The sequence below is a fragment of the Drosophila teissieri genome, chromosome 2R (genome assembly GCF_016746235.2).
Source record: "Drosophila teissieri strain GT53w chromosome 2R, Prin_Dtei_1.1, whole genome shotgun sequence".
NCBI lineage: Eukaryota > Metazoa > Arthropoda > Insecta > Diptera > Drosophilidae > Drosophila > Drosophila teissieri.
This window is the reverse complement of record NC_053030.1, coordinates 22376620-22396002: the sequence shown is the minus strand read 5'-3', so window position 1 is coordinate 22396002 and position 19383 is coordinate 22376620. Positions and strand designations below refer to the sequence as shown.

The 19383-nt window shown below is 46.5% G+C and overlaps 6 protein-coding genes across 7 annotated transcripts; 3 read left to right on the top strand and 3 right to left on the bottom strand.

Annotated features, from left to right (window-relative positions):
• Positions 1-396: 396 nt before the first annotated feature.
• On the top strand, positions 397-1998 carry LOC122612925. Its single transcript, XM_043786834.1, has 3 exons — positions 397-681; positions 736-1075; positions 1233-1998. Exons 1-3 carry the CDS (start codon positions 479-481, stop codon positions 1908-1910), a joined length of 1221 nt encoding a protein of 406 aa, XP_043642769.1. The 5' UTR covers positions 397-478; the 3' UTR covers positions 1911-1998.
• Positions 1956-4330, bottom strand: LOC122612926 (leukocyte surface antigen CD53). Its single transcript, XM_043786835.1, has 5 exons — positions 3893-4330; positions 3031-3219; positions 2782-2967; positions 2453-2653; positions 1956-2381 (listed from the first exon to the last, which is right to left on the bottom strand). Exons 1-5 carry the CDS (start codon positions 3956-3958, stop codon positions 2163-2165), a joined length of 861 nt encoding a protein of 286 aa, XP_043642770.1. The 5' UTR covers positions 3959-4330; the 3' UTR covers positions 1956-2162.
• A 686-nt stretch (positions 4331-5016) lies between these two features.
• Positions 5017-12075, bottom strand: LOC122612793 (transcription factor Ken). Its single transcript, XM_043786625.1, has 3 exons — positions 11481-12075; positions 7343-7512; positions 5017-7286 (listed from the first exon to the last, which is right to left on the bottom strand). The coding sequence occupies exons 1-3, from the start codon at positions 11487-11489 to the stop codon at positions 5669-5671; spliced, it is 1797 nt and encodes a 598-aa protein (XP_043642560.1). The 5' UTR covers positions 11490-12075; the 3' UTR covers positions 5017-5668.
• A 1526-nt stretch (positions 12076-13601) lies between these two features.
• Positions 13602-15573, top strand: LOC122613833 (trifunctional enzyme subunit beta, mitochondrial). Its single transcript, XM_043788231.1, has 4 exons — positions 13602-13756; positions 14005-14164; positions 14225-14399; positions 14456-15573. Exons 1-4 carry the CDS (start codon positions 13693-13695, stop codon positions 15464-15466), a joined length of 1410 nt encoding a protein of 469 aa, XP_043644166.1. The 5' UTR covers positions 13602-13692; the 3' UTR covers positions 15467-15573.
• On the bottom strand, positions 15565-16855 carry LOC122613835 (NADH dehydrogenase [ubiquinone] 1 alpha subcomplex assembly factor 3). Its single transcript, XM_043788234.1, has 3 exons — positions 16497-16855; positions 15833-16031; positions 15565-15780 (listed from the first exon to the last, which is right to left on the bottom strand). Exons 1-3 carry the CDS (start codon positions 16745-16747, stop codon positions 15640-15642), a joined length of 591 nt encoding a protein of 196 aa, XP_043644169.1. The 5' UTR covers positions 16748-16855; the 3' UTR covers positions 15565-15639.
• A 73-nt stretch (positions 16856-16928) lies between these two features.
• On the top strand, positions 16929-19284 carry LOC122613834 (ceramide phosphoethanolamine synthase). 2 transcript variants are annotated; one of them, XM_043788232.1, is made up of 2 exons: positions 16929-17162; positions 17850-19284. In XM_043788232.1, the coding sequence occupies exon 2, from the start codon at positions 17910-17912 to the stop codon at positions 19074-19076; it is 1167 nt and encodes a 388-aa protein (XP_043644167.1). In that variant the 5' UTR covers positions 16929-17162; positions 17850-17909; the 3' UTR covers positions 19077-19284. The 2 variants fall into 2 exon arrangements, with proteins under 2 accessions (XP_043644167.1, XP_043644168.1); XM_043788233.1 differs by lacking the exon at positions 16929-17162 and adding an exon at positions 17518-17668.
• Positions 19285-19383: the final 99 nt, after the last annotated feature.

Here is a 19383-nt window from a genome sequence, read left to right as displayed (position 1 = left end):
GCTTGCCATTTATAAGTGATTTCCCATTTTTAACACCCCGAATGATTTGAATTAACTATGAAATCGTTGTTCTTTTAACAATTTTCTATACTTCATAAGTGAAAAGTATACATAGATTCTAAATAATCCCTTTGAATCATAAAATACAAATATCTTCTAGCTTTGTAACCATATTTAAACGTACTCTTCCATTTCTAAATTGTTTTGTTGCACTGGTATATGAATTCGATTTTTTTATTTCAATACAAATTATTCTTTTTATTTCAATTCTCCAAGGACTTTTTCGATTCCATCGTTTCCGAGGAAAGCAGCGTTTTATACGTTGAAGTACCCTCAATGCTTTTGAAAACAAAAATACCGCCATCTGTGGTATTAATACGCGAACGCGCTAGGGATTTTGTTACTCTTCTGGCCAGCTGCATGTTATTTGTTAATCGGCTGGTTATAACACTTTATGAATTAGAATTAATCACTGACGATGCTGCGATCGAGGATTTCCTGCGCACTGCCACCCAGGAGACTGGTGTCCTACTTCTCGGCGGAATTCAACAAGGTGGCGCACGAGGGACCGGCAAAATTCGCCACAAGCAGCAGTCATGCCGTAACGAGTGTGGATTTGGATCTGTTTGTCAATCCGGATAACCGGCCCATGGACCTGGTGGATCGGCTGCTCAAGCTCAGGTGGGTGTGGCCACAGCGAAAGTGGTGTCCCTACTCATAGGATAACGCTTGCAGGAAACAGAAGGAGGCCAGTTTGGTGCCGCTGCTTCCCAGTGTCTTGGTCAAGCAATTGCTGGACTCTACCAATCCCCAGGAGGCGATATCGGTGCTCCGTAATCCCATCCAGTACGGCCTCTTTGTGGACCAGTTCTCCGGCTGCTTCCTGTTGGACTTCCTGCTGCACAATGGCCACGCGGTGGAATCGGCGCAACTGGCCACCATTCTCGTGGACAGAAACTTATGCAACAACGAGTTGCTGGAGTCCCTGGCCCTCCAGTCCTTCTGGTCCTTCGCCAAGGACTTCAAGCCCTTCGAGTCCTCTCAAGTTGAACCTCCTGCCAAAAATGCTGAAGTGGTAAGCTAATCCGAAGCCAGTATTTAATAGTTATGAATACGAGAATAATATAGAGTTATCAGCTAACCAGCTGGAATCTATATTTACTTGTAAACACCTATTTATTTGTTATTTTTGGCATTTTACCAATTTCACTTACCATACCTGCATTTACCAGGAAAAAGTTCGTGTGAAGTTCATTCGCAATTATCCCGACGATGCCAGCGAAAACACCGAAGAGAAGAAACTGGGTCGGGCCATGGTTCGATTGGGCTCCGGCGAAGGGTCCTTGAAAGAACTGAAGCAGAACGTTGCCCTACTTGGCTATGTCATTTCCGGACAAGTGCCTGAGGCCTCCAGCTTTCTGACCTCGAACACAGCTGCGCTGCACAAGGAGACTTTATCAGCCGCACAGAACATAGTTGAAAGCCTTAAGCTGGAGGGATCCGAAGACTTGCTGAAGTCCCTGCAGGAAGCCCTGGATAAGAGTACCAAATCGAATGCCATTCAATCGCTGCTGGAGAACAGCGTCAAAGCCAGTGTTCAGAAGTTTGAGCCCAAGCTGCTGGCCGACTACGGCGAGTCCTATCAGGAGTGGGCCAAGAAGTTCGAGGCGGCGGTACAGCGCCAACTGGAGGCCCAGAGTGTGGACGAGCGCAAGGCCAGCATCCAGAAGACCCTCAGCGAACTGGAGGCCAAGCGCCAGAACCTGTGGTTCTTCGAGAACAGGGAGGACATCGACATCCAGATCTTCAAGAAGAAGGTCCGCTATCCCAAGCGCTGGTTTGGCAAAAAGAAGAAGCCCAAGGCAGCTGATACCTTCTATGTGCCGCCGAATATCACGCACAACGGCTAGTCCTCGACCCCTGTCAACCCGTGGCCACAAACAAGTTAGATCCAATTGTTTTTAAGCTTTAATTAAACTACTGGAGAGTTAATCCAAATTCAAATGTTGTTTCTTTTCTCGAACGTTAAATTGTTTAAAATTACCATAACGTAACATTGAGGGTCACAGTTATATTCATTCCATCTCAGTTTACAACATTTTTTTTATACTTTTTCTTTGGAGTTTCCATAAATTTTTGCATCCTTAAAAGCTAATCGTCTGTCATTTGTGCATGGCCGAGGGCAGAGCAGTTTTTAAAACCCGCTGCCCGGGTGCTGAAGGGGATAGATTGATGGGAGAGGGCATGTCGTGCCTCTTATCCTGTATGGTTAGGGGCAAGAACTGCTGCTGCTTCTTTTTCCGGTTCATGTTCATGGGATGGGTGTTGTCGTTCTTGCCGAACAGAATGGTCAGGTGGACAGCACAGAAGATTCCCAGGCTCTGTGCGAATGCGGATGCGGATTGGTTCTTAATTAGATTGGTGAACTAACAAGAATGCAGTCGGGGCTCACCTGGAAAATGGCTATGACGGCAGCTCCGAAGGCGGTGATCAGCAGCCGGTTCCTGATCTGCTCCGACACGACGGCCAGGCATCCGCGCTTGTAGTGGGTATCACATGCTGACTCGTAGGCGTGCTCAGGACGCGAGCAGCAGGACCAGGGCAGCGAAAGTCGGCGGTAATCGAGAGGTCCGTCCACGCCGCAGCATTGCAACTAATTGGAAGTAAACAAGGATGAATTGTGAAGTCATCTCTACGTCAAGATACCTCAGTACTTATAGGTCTGTAGCCCTTTGTGTGCTCAACTTAATGTGGTCTGACCTTAGACCGCCTTAGGCTCACCTGCGACTGCATCCTATTCCACAGATGTAGGTTATCCACCTTGGTGCGCGAAAACTTGTCCAAGAACTCGACGAAGGAGTCGTCGATGAAGATCTCCACGGAAGTGGGCAGGTTCTCCCTCATGGCCAGAGACCAGCCGCAGATGATGAACTGAACACAGATGCAGGCGACCAAAAGGGCGGCAAACTGGGAATATTCCAAAGGATAAAGGTTACGATGGAGCTGATGAAGCTAATACGTGACCATTACCATTCCCAAGAGGCAGCGCTTGCGTTGATTGGTGGCCTGGCAGCCCATCCAGCAGAGGATGAAGGTGACGGGTCCCAGGCAAAGCAGAATCGCGGCCGGAGCCCACAGCTTGTTCTGCACCATGCCATAGTAGACCGAGTGTCCCCAGAGCAGGGATGTTCCCAGGAAGATCTGCGCAGCTCCAGTCAGCTGCAAGGGAGTAGAGATAAGGATAAGCGTAAGGAATCGGGCGCTGCTCTTATCACTGCCTGCTGATTTTCATCTCAAGGCCCCGCACTCTGGGTGTCCTTGGACGAGGCCTCAGCTGCACCGTGTGTATTCGGGATGTGCCCCTGCACACCATAGATGCTATGGCGATGGGGTCTACTCCCTTTTGACGTCACATGCCGAGGAGCCCTATGTGCACGCATGTGTATACTTGCGCCTATGTACTTAGCGCAGCTTTAAGTAGCTCAAGGTCGCCGCAAGTCGGGACCAGAACGCAAGGCATTATCCTGCCAGCGATGTATGTATGATGTATGTATTTGCGTACGGTGTATGTAACTGGTGTAGAAATGCACTGGCGGGTGTGTATCGATGGTGTTGTCTACATGGGTAGAATTGACTTACTTTCGGAAACTAATTAACTCCATTTGTCAAGACAAAAGGGAGGGCAATGCATTTGGGTTTCTGTTTCAATGATGTCTTTTGAAATATGCAAATATGCAAATTGGGAAATCTGGAAATCTTAACGACCCACAAACAATCAACATGCATACATATGTACATATACATACATACGAGTATGAGTACAATGTAGGCTTATGTAATTTGACAAGCATGTAGTTGTGGCCCCGTTTGGACGCACACCAATGCAACTTACCGCTAGGAGCACCACATAACTGTAAACCAAATACTTAAAACATTTAATTTTCTTCGGCAATGCCATGCTTTCCCGTTATCCTCGCTGTCCCTGTCCCTTTCCCGCAATCACTGAACTACCGTTAGTAAACCGAATCCGAATGCGATTGTGTGCATATGTCGCCGTGGTATTGATATTGGTATTGGTATTAGTGCTGGAGTGCGTGTGTGTAAATTTTCGATCTGGAGCTGGAGTTCTTAGGCCGAATCTCGGGATTCGTCGGAATAAGATTCCGATTCAGATTCCTATCTTGCGGATGGCTGTCTTTGAACACCACATAGTCGCGGGCTTCAACTCGCGTTCCCGACTGATCGGATGCAATTTTTAACTAAAAATAACAGTTAACGTTAACTCCGAGCGACTCGAAATCGTCCGCAGTCGAAAATACGCATTCGACGGTCTGACCAGTTGGCTCCTTGTTTTGTTATACTTCAGCAACCAGCAGTGCGAATATTATCTATAACCGTCGCCTCGCTTGCGAATCGCGATTCGATGACAGCGCCACTTGGGCGCCAAAAGCCGTTACTTTTTAAAGGGGAGTTCAAACAGTGCTCCAATTGGTGCTAATAAGCACAAAAAGTTAAGTTTTTGAAGGTAACCAACTGAAATTATAGGGCATTTTGCAATTATCCCTAAACTGTAAGGTTTTTCTTAAATCATTTATAGTTCTCAGACTTCAATACCATATTTATTTCATATGGTGCCTAATTGATAACATATACTTTTTATAATTACAAAAAATATAGCTTTTTTAACCATTCGTGCGCAAATATATATCTTAATTTGTATATAAAACTTAAATTAACTATTCAATTTGGCACTTGGGCTGCCAACTCAGAGTAAGAAAATACTAAGCCACTCGGAAAATACCAAATAGTAACGGCTTTCTCGGGCGCGAAAATTTAAATAAAGCTTTTACAAATAGTACTGCCGTACAAAGTATTTTTACCTGAACAAATATAAATGAACCTACAGTTAAAAATGCCCCATCCACGTTCCTCCTAAAATTGAACACAAAACACGGCGTCGGTTTAAAATAAAGTATATTTCTAAAAATGATCGAAAGAGTATAAACAAAACGGAAATGCTTTTCTGATTTTATTACGAGCTTGCGAATTATACTGTACACTTTACACACTTTAATTGGCGATTTTAGGAGGGAATACGTAAAATCTTAACACAAAGAGTGTATCCAAAGGTTTGGGCAATGAAGTTCATGCAAGACGGGTTGGAAATACAATAGAAATTAAAATACCTCTCGTATAGACATATGCTTACAAATAAGTGCTCCACTGTGAATGGACCAGCCGCTTAAAAAGTATTGGATTGGGCGTCTAGAGCCAGGGTGTAAGTAGTAGTGGTGCATTTGCGGGGAATTGGAATCGGGATTGGATGTCGAATACAACTTAAATGAGAAAGCAACGTGAATGGCCTCCGGGGTGCGCATTCGAAATGATAAACGATCAAGGATCATGCGGATTCGGATGTGGAGCTCCAGGCCGTTGCGTGAAATATGATCGAGCGGAGTCGCGTGAATGTGTTGCGTTGCGTAAACTTACGATTTAAATTTAGATTTTACATATTTATACAATAGGCAATTAAATCTGCTACTGCTACTATTTAAAATTCAGGTCTCTTTGCAATTGTCCGTCCGGCGGCGAATCACCTCGGATCGACTTGGATCGGATCGGACAGATGGGATACTCTCGGATTATGCGGTAGCCGATGCCCGGGACACTATTCGCGTAGATTCTTCGTCAGCAGCAGGTTATTGTGGTGGCCGGACAGGTGGCGGACGAGCTCCTGGACCGACTCGAAGCACATGGAGCAGAAGCAGCAGCTGTACCGGTTCTCCGTGTCCGCCCCGTTAGTGGTGGTGATGACGTTCCGGTGAACGGAGCACAGATGCTTCAGCAGGTGGGCCTTCTGCTTGAACATGGCCACGCAGAGGCGGCAGGCAAACGGCTTCTCGCCAGTGTGGACGCGCAGATGGGTCTTGAGGTTCCAGGACATGCCGAACTGTTTGCCGCAGTACTCGCATCGATACTCCCGCACCGAGGAGGCGTGCGTGTTGCTGCCGGCCAAGTTCGCACCGGACCCGGAGGCCGACCCACTGCGTCCCTCCGGATGGTCCAGGTTTAGGCTGATGTGCGACAGACTAGAGAGTCGCGACTGCAGATTGGGCATTGCGGACATGGCTGCGTTCTGGTTGGACTGCCACTGATACACGAACTGGGGGCCCAAGTGCATCGGCATCTCGGGACTCTGGGCTCGATTGCGCTGCGCCTCCAGCAGATGCTTCCTGTCCGGCGTCAGTGTGTCCCCATTTAGTGCACCGTCCTCCAGGTGCGACAGCATGTTCTTTTCCGATCCAAAGCCCGAAATGGGCGAGGTCGTCGACTTGGCCAGGCGCAGTTCTTCCAGTAGGCTGTGAGGGTACGAAGTGAACGGCTGGTTGTCGCTCTGTGTGTTGTGGAATCCGGGTCGCCGCTTCCGGTGCGGCGTCACCACGTAGTTTTCCGGCGAGCTGTTAATGTCAGATCCATCGGACAGTGGCTTCATTACGTCCTTGTGCGAGTCGAAGAACAGGCCCTTGCGCTTCGTGCTTTCGCTCGCTGTCACTGCCAGGTCAATGCCGCTGTGGTCTGATCCGGATCCTAGGGTTCTGCTTGCCGAGTTCTCGCTCTTCGTCCGAAGGTCGAGTGAAAGGTTGACGGGATTTATGGTTGAGCTGCTGCTGTTGTTGTTATTATTATTGTTGTTGTTGTGGTGATGATGGTGGTGCTGCTGGTGGTGCTGGTGGTTGCTGCTGGCGCTGATGTTGCTGTTGCTGCCGCTGGTGCCGCTGGGCGGTGCATTCGAGAGATTTACAATTTCGTCCGTGTCCTTGTCGCTCTTGTTGTCCTTGTGGGTGCAGTCGTCCTCGTCCTCCTCCTTGCTGTTGTGGCCACCACTCCGCTCGCACTCGGCCGCACTCTCGCAGTTGTCATTGGAGTTGAAGGCGGACGAGAAGTCCGCGGCGTTGCGCGACTCATCCACGCTGTCCACCTCGTACTTGAGCGTCTGATCTGGCTCCAGATTCTGCGGGCTGGTGTACTGCTGCTTCCGCCTGTCTGCCCGATCCCGCAGGCCGCCGCACTTGCTGCTCAGATAGGCGGAGTCGGTGGTCTTCCAGCTGTCCGACTTAATCTGCAACAGCAGCAGCAGGTCGTGCAGATAGTTCACATCCCGCGAGGTAATGCACGTCTGCCCGGAGTACAGGAAGTCCAGCAGGAACTTAAAGTAGGTGGCATTCACGTCCGGAAAGTATACGGTGGTGGAGCAGTCGCTCAAGTGGGTGTCCTCCAGGAGGTTCCTACGGCAAACACGACGCATTAGTTCAGTCTAGAGGATGTATTTCAAGTAGATTACCTTATCAACGGACTGGCGGCCGCCAGGACCAGCTTGTGGGCGTGCAGCTTCACTTTGTTCTCGCAGACGATGGTCAGGTCCGCCGGGTGCTCCCCTCTGAAGGCTGCTCCGATTTCTTTGAGTATGCACTCGCCATGCTTGCTGTATTGCAACATCAACATTCTTTGAAACTGCAAGTGGAAGAGCAAGTATGTGGGGTATCGTTAGATTTCTGCTATTTCTTTGGCCCAGATCATGGGTGTCAAATTGCCAAGAGTCCCACATCAACTGTAGAACAAATTCTCCATTTCTACTCAATTGTATTACTAGGAAAAACTTGCTCGAATTCTTCTTCTAAGGCGCAATCGCCGAAATAGGTACAAATTAGTACGTATACGTAATATTCCATTTCCTAACACGCAATCTTGACCTAGGACAAGTATAATTATGAAATCGTTATCAGTGGCTGTTTAGTACAGGAATTCAGAAATTGTTTATGATTCGATTGTTCTCAAGAGAAGAGCTTGAGCAATGAGCATGTGTTATTTTTCTAAATAAAACTAGAACCATTACTGCCGATTAGAAAGTGTGAAATAATTTCAAAAGATAATAGGAGATCAAAGAGTAATGAATTGTTTAAAGACCGACTTACGGAAGTTCGAGCTATAGAAGTTGAACTGTATGACTACTCCATGGAGTTATTAACGAATGTATGTGGAGCATGTGGTAAAAGTGAGGCCAGTGAAATAGAAAGTTGTGGAATGGGAAGTCTGCATCTTTTTGCTTTGGTATTACACAATCCGCCTTTCACCGCCTGTGTCGCCCTCTCTTTCTCCCTCTCCACCTCTCCCTTGCACTTTCCAGCGATTGTGTCATGCACGCACACAGGCGCACAGCGCTTTTTGTTAGAAAAAGGATCGTGGAAAGAGATTGGAAAGTGCTTTCCATAACGGTTTAGTGCGACACATTACTGGAATTTCAGCATGCGATCGTGTGTCAGTGTGTGTGTGTGTGTGTGTGTGTGCTGGCATTAACAAACTTCCCATAAAGCAATAGTAAATGTTTACTAATCAGGTTTTTAGGTTTTTCTGTACTTGGTGTTTTTGTAATACTGCAACCCACAATCGTTATACGTGCATGGGTATGTGTGTGTGCTTTGTTGGAAAAGATGAAAGCTTCACTTCATAGAGCTCCAATATGTTGTTGTTGGTGCTATTGTTGTTCGTGGTAATGGTGTTGCCTCCAAAAAAGCTTTCCCGCTGTGTTGTACTGTTGTTGTTGCTGTTTCTTTTATGCGATGAAATTGTTACACTGAAATTCGCTGGCCTGTGCAACTGTGTCGTCGTACACAGGCAGAAAAATGTGGTATCATGCTTATATTTTATAGACTTGCAGGTGAATGTGCCATTCAAATTTGATGGATCATTTACATGTGTATCAAGTGGCATTTTATAACGTAAAATTCTGCTTTTGTAAAGTTGAAGCCCAGTTAAGTAACCTACTTTCTAGCTGCAAAGTGGAAATCTTTTGAAATTATGTAAAATGTGTAACAGCGAGCTGCCTTTTCTCTCTGTGTAGCGGACTGTATCTGTGTAAGGTCTTGCGCGTGTGCGTGTGAGTGTAGTGCAGCGGGGCGTTTGCAAGTGTGCGTTCACTGGGGGGCCACCATTATTGTATTGTGCAAGAGCATGGCTTGTAAGCTCTTTTCGGCTGCGCGAGTGTTAGTGAGTGTCTGCATGGCCCCACGAAAAGTAATAAACCAAAAAGCGAAGCTAAAGTTCAGCAGCAGCAGATCTCGAAAACGGAAAAAACGAAAAACTTCGGAAAGATAGTCTTGCTTTTTGTTACGCTCTGCTGCTTCTCCCCACCATTCCCCACCAGCGACCAGCCCCCCTCTCTCCAGCACTCCTTTTGCATGGAGACGAACGAAACGTTCACTTTCAATAAAACTTGAATGACTGGCTTGGCGGAGAGCAAGAGAATGGAAATGGGAATGTTGTATTTGGCTTGGGAATGGCAAGCGAAAGCTGAGCATGGATCTTTGTTTTTCGCTTTTTGCAATGGAGTGGGGGATCTGGTGTGCTCATTCTAACGCTAGATAAATTCCAAAGCGGTATTGACAGAACATATACAGTTGTATGTATCTATGAGTGTGTGGTTGTATACTTAATGCTTCCACGAATCAGGGCCATTCACTTTCTACAAGTTTCTCAGCGGATTTCGCAATCGAAATCTGCTTGCGAGTAGAGCATGACTAAAGATCGTTACCGCATTTAAGGCAATCAAAAGGTGAAAGTTCATGGTAATAATTCCTTAAATTGAAGACGCCATAGGGATACGTACGTATGTATGTACGTCCGTATGTATGTTTGTGTATTTCCCAACATTTCTCCTCTCTCTTCGCGGGACTCACACACTCGCGTTCACACGCGCACTTCGGCAAACTGGAAATGAGAATGAAAGGGACAAAGCGAACGAGGAGGAGAAGGAGGCGGAGGATCGTGGGGAGGGCGATACGAAAACAAAACGCGCTAACTCACAATGCGCGCATAAAATCACCTTTCACAAAAAGCTTTTCTCCTCTCTATGCTGTGTATGTGTGTCTGTATGTCCAACGATCGGGGTATAAAGCTAAACAACGAAACAGACATAGCGACATATAAACATATAGATGGAGAACGCAATCGTTTGTATATTTATATTTCCACACTTTCCGATTTTTGTCGTCGTCATCGTTCCCATGTAATGTAAATGTAGTTTTACAATTACTCTTTCCCCTGCGCATTGTGGTGTGTGTGCAGATTGCGTGAGTGTTTACGAATATAAAGCACATGTGTCTATTTCCAAGTGGAAGAGAATGGCAAAGGGAACGGAAGAGGGAGCGTGAGCGGGGGCTACAGGAAAGGGGAAATGGAACTGGAAACTGAAATGGAACTGGAATCGCACGGATCTTATCCGATCGAAGGCCTCAAAAGAGAAAGCTATGCGGGGTTTTGAAAGTATTATAAGCTCGCGTAAAGGTAAAAAGTTAAAAGGGAGCGGAGCGCGCATTCAAACTCGTTTTCCTGCCCTCTCTGTCGCTCCATCGCAGTCGCATTCTCCTCCTTTCCCGCTCTCTCCCGCGCTGCCCCTGCCCCTACCCCTACCCCCTTTCACGAAAGCTCTGACTTGCTGATCCGAAAAGAAGCGAGGGAAAATGGCAAAGAGTCGCCGTCGCCGTCTTCGTCGTCGTCTTTCGTACTTGTTGTAAATGCTACACTCGTAAAAGTGACCCAAATTTGAATTGCATAACTCCATAAGCTGGGCGATACGGAGAAAGATAGGAAAGGGGCTCGTAAGGGGTTTACAATGCGCTAGTTTCGTGGACGCCGTCAACGGATCTACGTTTTAAAATATATGCCAGATAAGAGGCAAACTAAACGTGGAAATCAAAGATCTCCTCACAACTGCCTTTCTAAGTTTTCCCTTACACCCACGCGCTTTTGAACTTAATACCCTCCAGATGGAAAAACCTACGCCCCTGTCTTTGCTAACAGCATATTTTGTAACATCTGCGCGATCGTGTAACCGCATGCATGTGTTTGTGCCTGCGTGTGTGTGTGTGCTTTTTCACCTTCACTCTTATTGGAAAGCAGTTAAGTTGGTCGAGTGCGTGCGCCAATGTACGTATGTACGTACGTAGATATGTTTCTTCAAATTCCATGACATGCATACTACGATCGCACCAATACACGGGCGGTATTACGCAGACAAAAGCACGCGATGAAGGTCACTAAGCCTTTCTTGTCTCCAGTTGTTGTTGTTTCGCTGGGTTCAGTTGTTGTTGCAGTGCTAATGATGTTCATGACGACGAAGATTGGATCGCCACGAACCGAAGCTTCGAGGCAAAGTTTTGGATACCATACGATACCAAACGATACGATACGATGCGATCCAAACCGAGCTTGGAATGTTTTCAGTTTTCTGCTTTTCTGTTTTCTGCTTTTCTGTTTTCTCTACCACTATTAAGTTAGTTTCTGACCTTGGCTGCTTTGTGTGCTTAGGTGCACAAAGAGCCACACACACGTATCGCAGACGCAGACCCAAAACCCCGACTTTTATCTCAGCGATGTTGCAATGCCCAAAGATGATGAAAATCTCAAACGTCGGAAAAGCTCACCTCTTTCATTAAGTTGGTTGTTCAGCAGTTGGTTAATCCCAGTATGAATATAGTCTCATTCACTCGCGCACTTTCTGTTCTGTTCTGATCGCCTAATCCCTGCGATCGGCCATTTACTGCTGGCTGCTCAGTGGAAACGGAAACTTTCGATTTCATTGACCATGGTTTGTTTATATTTTTTGGAGCCAATTTCACAGAATTTCGCAGATTTAAAAATTTCTCTTTGGCTTTTCCTGTTGCCTCTTTCTCTTCCTCTTCTTTTTATGCGACGCAACGCAAGAAATATCCACCAACACACTGGCAATGCTCACTCAAACACACACACTCATAAAAGTTCACTACAACGGCACAACTACAACGGCAACATTACTTTAACTAGGTTGAAGTTTTGTTTTTTCTTTTTGTTTTATTGCGAAATAAAAAACTTGATTGGTAAAACTTTTTCTGGCGCGAGCGCGACTGCGAGTGCGAGCGGGACGATTGGACCGATCTTGCCTCTCTCTCGCTTTTCGATTTCAGCTTCTGCTTTTGCTTTGCTTGTGCTTGTGCTTCCACTTTCAGTTTGCGCGCGCGCACGTCCGTTCACTCGGAGCCTTTTTTTTTGACTGTGCGGTCTTTGCGAACTTTGCGAACGATCGCTACTACCGACATATCGATATCGATACCGATATACCGAGGCAAAGAGAATCCGTCTTGTTTTTCTCTCTTTGTTTTTGCCACCAACCAGTCAGCAACAACAACAATAACGGATCGTTACAGTGGGCCATCGGAGTATTTTGCCACCTGACTGAGTGAATGCAAACTGTTAGTTACTTTGCCTGTTGCCACTTTATTTTCGTATGAAAAATAAGCTCGAGACCAAACATAAATCGTGATTAAAACACATAATAACACATCGGAATTCATGTATTCCTTTCGTTATTAAATTAAATTTGGTCCATTATTTTTGTATTCATAAAAGCGATAATTTCACCTTTCAATATGCTTCTTTCAACCACTGTAACTGTCTCTTCAATGAAAGAGAGCGGACATTTAATTTCCCGCCAAAATGTGAGCTTTCACCAGGGCCTTTAAATGTGTACATATGTATGTATCACTTGTTTAAAATTTACATAAACGGTAATACAATAATTTTTAAAAAAAAATATGCATTTAAATTATTAAAGCATTGAATGTAATATACTTACGCACATAAATTACGTCAACTGCGAACCACTATGAATGGTCATTCATAAAAAAGGCTATATAATATCAGTGTTCAGTCTGAATACTTTCTATTACTTAAAATAATAGTTTAAAATTATTTCAAAATTGCGTACCACATATTTAGAAAGGATTGTTGTACAACATTAATTTACTGAAATACTAAGGAAATGCGTAGCGAAACATTTCACCTTGATCACCAATAAGCCGCCATCCTTTCATTATTTCTATCCTTTGTAAGTCCTTAACGATCGGTCATTTGAATGCACACGCCGCCTACATTTGCATCTTACCCTTTTCTATCCCATTTTGGGAAACCATTAAATTCGTCCTTGAACCTAATTTCTTTCGTTGGCAATGATGGCAGCGAGTAAAACGAATTTGTATGCAAATCATTGAGAAAGTAACAAAGGTTCCATAACGACAGTGAATTTTATTTATAATCTATTTTAGGTTTTAAAATAGAAATTGAGAACTATGTAGATTCTACAGGACTGCAAGAGTGACCTTTGAAAGTAATCCTTTCTTTCGACCGTTTGCATGCAGCTATCTAGTTGCATTGTGGTTCAAGGACACGGTTAATGGTTTTCCATTGTGGGAAAGGGTATGCAGATTGTAGGTGACGAATGGGCGCGCAGATGGAAATCGTAAACAGCGAGTTTAATAGGATAATCAAGATCGAGGTCATTGGAGAAATCTATCCTTTTATGGGTCTCCTAGATTGTTTTGCACATATGAATGAAGTTAAATGGCGCAGGAATAGAAAACGATTTTCAATATCACTAAATAATAGATCTTAATTTGAAAACTGCCGTTTCTTATGATCTACGAATAAGCTCTTCAGAAAGGGTATTTACAGTTCGAAAGCTCTTTATGCACTAGCTTTCGATAACCGATAGCATGCAGTGAGTGCCGATAGCAAACCGCGATCCGGCATTCATCACTAGCCAAACAGCTGCAGTCGCAACAGCGAGAAAAGCGAGAAGAGAAATTCGAAAACTTTCGCAAAATGAGCCTTCAAAATGTCTGCCGCAGGGGCAACTCCTTCAACCTGTTGAACGTCACCAGGAAAGGTGAGTTATTACTGCAGGTGTTGTAATGGACCCATCCCAAAGAGGAGCTGCACCGGTTGGACTTTGGCTCTGATAATTCATAACGATTTGTGGCAGCAGCAGCCGATTGAATCTGAAAGGGCCAAAGTCCAAACTCGAGTTCGCAGTGACGTCTTGCGGGGCAAAGATAATGATAATGTATGGGTACATCATGATTAAAAATAAAGTGAAACGAGAGTGCTAAGGATAATCACGAGCCCCTTTTCCAGTTCAATGCCGCACTTTATCGGCCGCTGTGGCAAATCCACAACCGAAGCAGAAGAACGGCCAGAATATTGTGCTCGTTGATGGCGTCCGCACACCCTTCCTGACCTCCGGAACCACCTACTCCAAGCTGATGCCCCACGAACTGGCCAGGCACTCGCTTTTGTAGGTTCACAATCCTTAGTATTCTTGAAGGAATTTTCTTCATACTGCTACATTCAACAGGTCGTTGTTGCAAAAGAACCGCCTGGACAAGGAGCTAATCGACTACATCGTGTACGGCAGCGTTATCCAGGAGGTGAAGACCTCCAACATTGCCAGGGAGGCAGCCTTAGCAGCTGGATTCAGCAACAAGACACCTGCCCACACTGTCACCATGGCCTGCATCAGTTCCAATGCGGTAAGAGCCTCGTTAATAGTTACTTATAGTTCGAATCTATAGACCACGCATTGCAGGCCATCACCACGGGCATGGGTCTGATTGCCACCAATACCTACGATGTAATCGTGGCCGGCGGCGTGGAGTTCATGTCTGATGTGCCCATTCGCCACTCCCGTAAGATGCGCTCCCTGCTCCTGAAAGCCAACAAGGCCAAGACCCTGGGGCAGCGGTTGTCCCTGCTGTCCACCTTCAGGCCAGACTTCCTGGCTCCCGAGTTGCCCGCCGTGGCGGAGTTCTCCTCCGGCGAGACCATGGGACACTCGGCCGATCGTTTGGCATCCGCCTTCAACGTATCCCGCAGCGAGCAGGACGAGTATGCCCTGCGATCCCATACACTGGCCAAGGAGGCCCAGGAAAAGGGCTACTTCACCGATCTGGTTCCCTTCAAGGTGTCCGGCGTGGACCAAATCGTGGACAAGGACAATGGAATTCGCGTGTCTAGCCCCGAGAGCCTGGCTAAGCTGAGGCCCGCCTTCGTGAAGCCCTACGGCACTGTGACTGCAGCGAACGCCTCCTTCCTCACAGACGGAGCCTCTGCTTGCATTATCATGACCGAGGAGAAGGCCAAGCAGCTGGGCCTGAAGCCCAAAGCCTATCTGCGCGACTTTCTGTACGTGTCGCAGGATCCCGTCAACCAGTTGCTGCTGGGACCCGCCTACGGAATTCCCAAGTTGCTCAAAAAGGCCGGACTCACCCTGAAGGACATTGACTCCTGGGAGATTCATGAGGCATTCGCCGGACAGATCGTGGCCAATCTGAAGGCCCTCGACTCCGACTGGTTCTGCAAGACGTACTTGGGCCTGAATGAGAAGGTCGGCACCCCCGACCTGTCCAAGTGGAACAACTGGGGCGGTTCCCTGTCCATCGGCCACCCCTTCGCCGCCACAGGAGTCCGCCTCTGCATGCACACGGCCAACCGCCTGGTCCGCGAGGATGGAAAGCTGGGAGTGGTCGCCGCCTGTGCAGCTGGAGGACAGGGCGTGGCAATGCTTATTGAGCGCTATCCGGGCGCCACCGCCGACTGAAATCGCCAATTAATCGACAAGGAGGAGAGTGCAGTTTGACTGCGAGATTGCTAGCTTTTATACACTTTACAACTATGTCTATTACGAATAAAGAAATCTGAATTTTACAAAACAGTTTAATTTCTAACAAAGCACCAGCCTTTCAAACAATCATTAGATGTGTCTAAGTAATCCTATTCGGTCTCGTAGAGCTCCTTCTTCCGCAACTTCGCTTGCAGAATGTCGTTCTCGTTGTAGGTGAGGTGCAGTGGGGGTATCAGGGCGCAGGCCACCATTCGGTTCTCGGCATTCAGGAAGTTGAAGGTGGCACATGCCTGCAAATAGCGCAATTCAGTAAGGATCTTAAAGAGGTAGTAAGGTACCGACCTGCTCCGTGCGCAGGACCTCTACGTTTATCTTGTACTTCTTCATAAATTCTATGATCCTCTTGGAAAGCGCTGGCGGCGGCGCTTGGTCGCCAATGCCAATGATTAGAACGTCGATCTTTGGTTCTAGGGTGGGGAAGAGACTGAGACTGTCCTCGTTAATGTCCTCGAAGCTGTTAACGTTCCAGGATAGAACCGATCTGGAAATAACGAGATACAAAATTAATCTTTAGCTTCAAGTTTAACAAAACCATTCGTTATTACTCATAGATATCCAATATGGGTACTAACCACACTGGACCGTTACAGAATATTTTTAAATCGTAAAATTTCTTTAAATTGTGTTTAAAATACATGATATGCTGTAAAAATTTGCTAATAGCCCAAGAAATTATAGAAATAATGAAAGTTTAAATATTCAACTAATCTTTAACAACTATTGCTTGATTTTACATCAAGCTTAAAGTTGTAGTATGAAAATTTAAATGAATGTAGTCATATTCTTTAACTTTTTCAGCAAAGAGTATTGACTTTTGCTAAACCAATTCCAGGACTGCATCATTAAATTTGAGGGATTGGGGTTGAAGGATCAGTGTCATGGCATAAACCACATGCACTTGTTTACATAATTGGGCGACCCACTGCATCCGACGATGGTCACAAACCTGGGGAACACGGAGATGGGGCCAATTAGGACCATGTCGTTGTTGAGCCTGAAACCGTACTGGCTGTAGCCAGTGACCATGAGACCCAGATCCGTTTCGGTGTTGAAAATTGTGACTTTTGTTTTCCCGTCGTGGTCGTAGGCTTTGCTGAAGTTTGCCGGAATCGTGTGAAGCCGGCGACATGCGGTGCTGCGCGGCAGCAAGAAGTTACGACCCTTCTGGCCCACCGTCCTCAGGGTTCTCGCAATCATGGTTTCGTGTTAGAAAAGTAATTAATGGCTATTACAACAATTTAAAACTATCAAAATAGACTGAAGTTGAAAAGTTTAACAGGCCAGAGTGGCCGGAGGTGCGCAGTGCGGGCAGGCCGAAATGTTATCGATAGCGCTGGATGCCATCGCTATTGAACGATATTTCGCGCTGCGCTGGCCACACTGCTTGGCCATTAATTTACGAAATTTACGAACAATTAACATAAACTTTTACATTTATCCGTGTGTTTTAGCAATAACTATATATCTATGTGCTGTTGTTGACTACGTCTAAGTGCCACAGTGTCTGCAGGTTGCAACTCCAACAAGTTGCTCGCAATTACCCCCATCGCAGTAATAAATACTGCAATGTTTTGATACAGTGTATATTCGTTTGCAATGATTCAGCAAGGCGGTGAGTGCAAGTTCCCAAACGCAATTGCCGTGGATATCTTCTATATCATCTAAATTACTTCGATCGTCAATTCCAGCCAATGAATGGCTCCTATTACCATATACCATATGCCCACTTATCAAGGGGCACTCTCCGCACACACACACACACAAGCACGCACGCCCTATGGGTGTGTGTGATGGATTGCTGCGTGCACGCACACACCTGCAGCCAATTAGAAGCCCCGTTAATCGGCATTGGCAGTTAAAAGGTTACTAATAGCGGCTATAATTCCCAGTGCCTCGCCAAAAGCTTCCGCAAATACCAGCAGATAGTGCGCCACTCAGTGGAGTAGAGTAGATAGTGCGCTGTGGTGGGTGGGCTGCGGAGAGGGGGTGCTTGTGTATGTGTGGGTGTCCAAGTGGGCCGATTTAGTCATCCAGTACCTGACCATATTGCTCTGTTTTCCCTCTTTCGTCACTGCTATCGCTCCCTAAATTTCCTTCGATAAGAATGCGTTGCCAGTGGTTAGTTAACTTTCGAATTTTAACGATCGTTATGATCCGCACATACATATGTATTTCAAAGAGTGATTTCAAAACCATTTATGTGACTTACCTTATGTCGCGCGCTGCTTATCTCGACAATTAGTTTGCTAACACCTTTAATACACCATATTGATCAGCTTCACCTCTTTCCGCCTTGCAGTTGCTCCCTGAAATCAGCCCGATAAGAACCTAGTGTTAAGCGCTACCTCAAAGTGTCACCATGATCGGACCCAGTTCGCAGATCAGCAAGATCCTGCTCACCCTGCTGTTTCTGCTGATCATCTTCTACGTTTTTATGGACGTGGAGCTCTACCTGCGCATCCATAACTACACCATCGAGCGGAACTACCACACGAATGTCTCGCTGCCCGCTTCCGTCGTGGGTCAGTCCACCTCGGAGTCCGGGTCAGGAAGCATCAGCAGCAGTAGCAGTAGCAGCAGCATTATCAGTACGAAACTCCCCACCGCCGGCGATCGGCAGCCGTCCTACGAGGACCACACCTGGATATCCTGTGATATAAACCCACTATGCCATGTGACCGTGAAGGCCATTCTGCTGGACCACACCAACCACTACCTGTTCGCCCCGCTGGCCACCATGTTCGACAACGTGATCGGCTTCTCGCGCTCCACCTTTATCACGCCCAACATGATATCGTTTTTCCACGTGGGCGTGGCTTGTCTGGCGGGCAAATTGGTGGCCTCGGACAGCCTGGGCTATCGGCGGCTGGGCGTGCTGCTCTTCCAGATCCGCACCTTCCTGGACGACCTGGACGGGCATGTGGCGCGCGTGCGCAAGCATATACGCGGCGAGCGCTCGGAGATCGGCACATCTGGCTACTATGTGGACGGCCTGTGCGACGGACTTGGCTGCATTGCCCTGCTGCTGGGCATATTCTTTTACCTGAAGAACAATCCACCGCGGAGGGGCTACTCCATCATACCGATGAGCGACTCCAAGCTGCCGGAGCCCACCATGATGATACCGAAGATGAAGGCCACCACGCGTAAGGTCGCCAAGAACGTGATCAGCTTTACGGGCCAGCTGCTGCTGAGCTCGACGGCGTGGAATCGCTACATTGCCGTCTACCAGAACATGCTGGAGCGGGAGGACGTGAGCGGCAACCAGTCGCATTGCCAGGACTACGTGTTCAAGTCCAGCTGGTTCTTCTGCGTCGCCTGGATGTGGCGCATCGTCAACGTGCACGCCCTGCTGCACTGCGTCCTGCTGAGCATCTTCTGCGACAAGCTGTGGGACTTCCTGCGCGCGATCCGGTATAGCGGTTATATTATCCTGTTAGTTGCTATCTGTTTAACTGAAATGCACATTCTGGAGGCCCAGAACTACATTTTCAACTCTACGGCGTGCAGTAATATTTCACTGTGATTTTACTAATATTACGAGAAAATACAATAATATTTGTGTAGTGCAAATCAGCGATGCCTTTTTTAATTGTGTATAAATAATGTATCATAATTGTTAGCCAATCATTAATATTTCGAAACCAACTAATGCATTTTGTCATTCAAGCGCGGTCTGCAAGAGCAATCGAAACTCCTTCAGCTGTAAATAATAAATGTTATTGATTAATAAAGTCTTGGTGTTTTAATTGTGAGAATTTCCATTTTCGTCGTCATTTATTTATATTTTGGTTTATTTATTAATCATAAAGATGATTCTGGTGATAATTTAA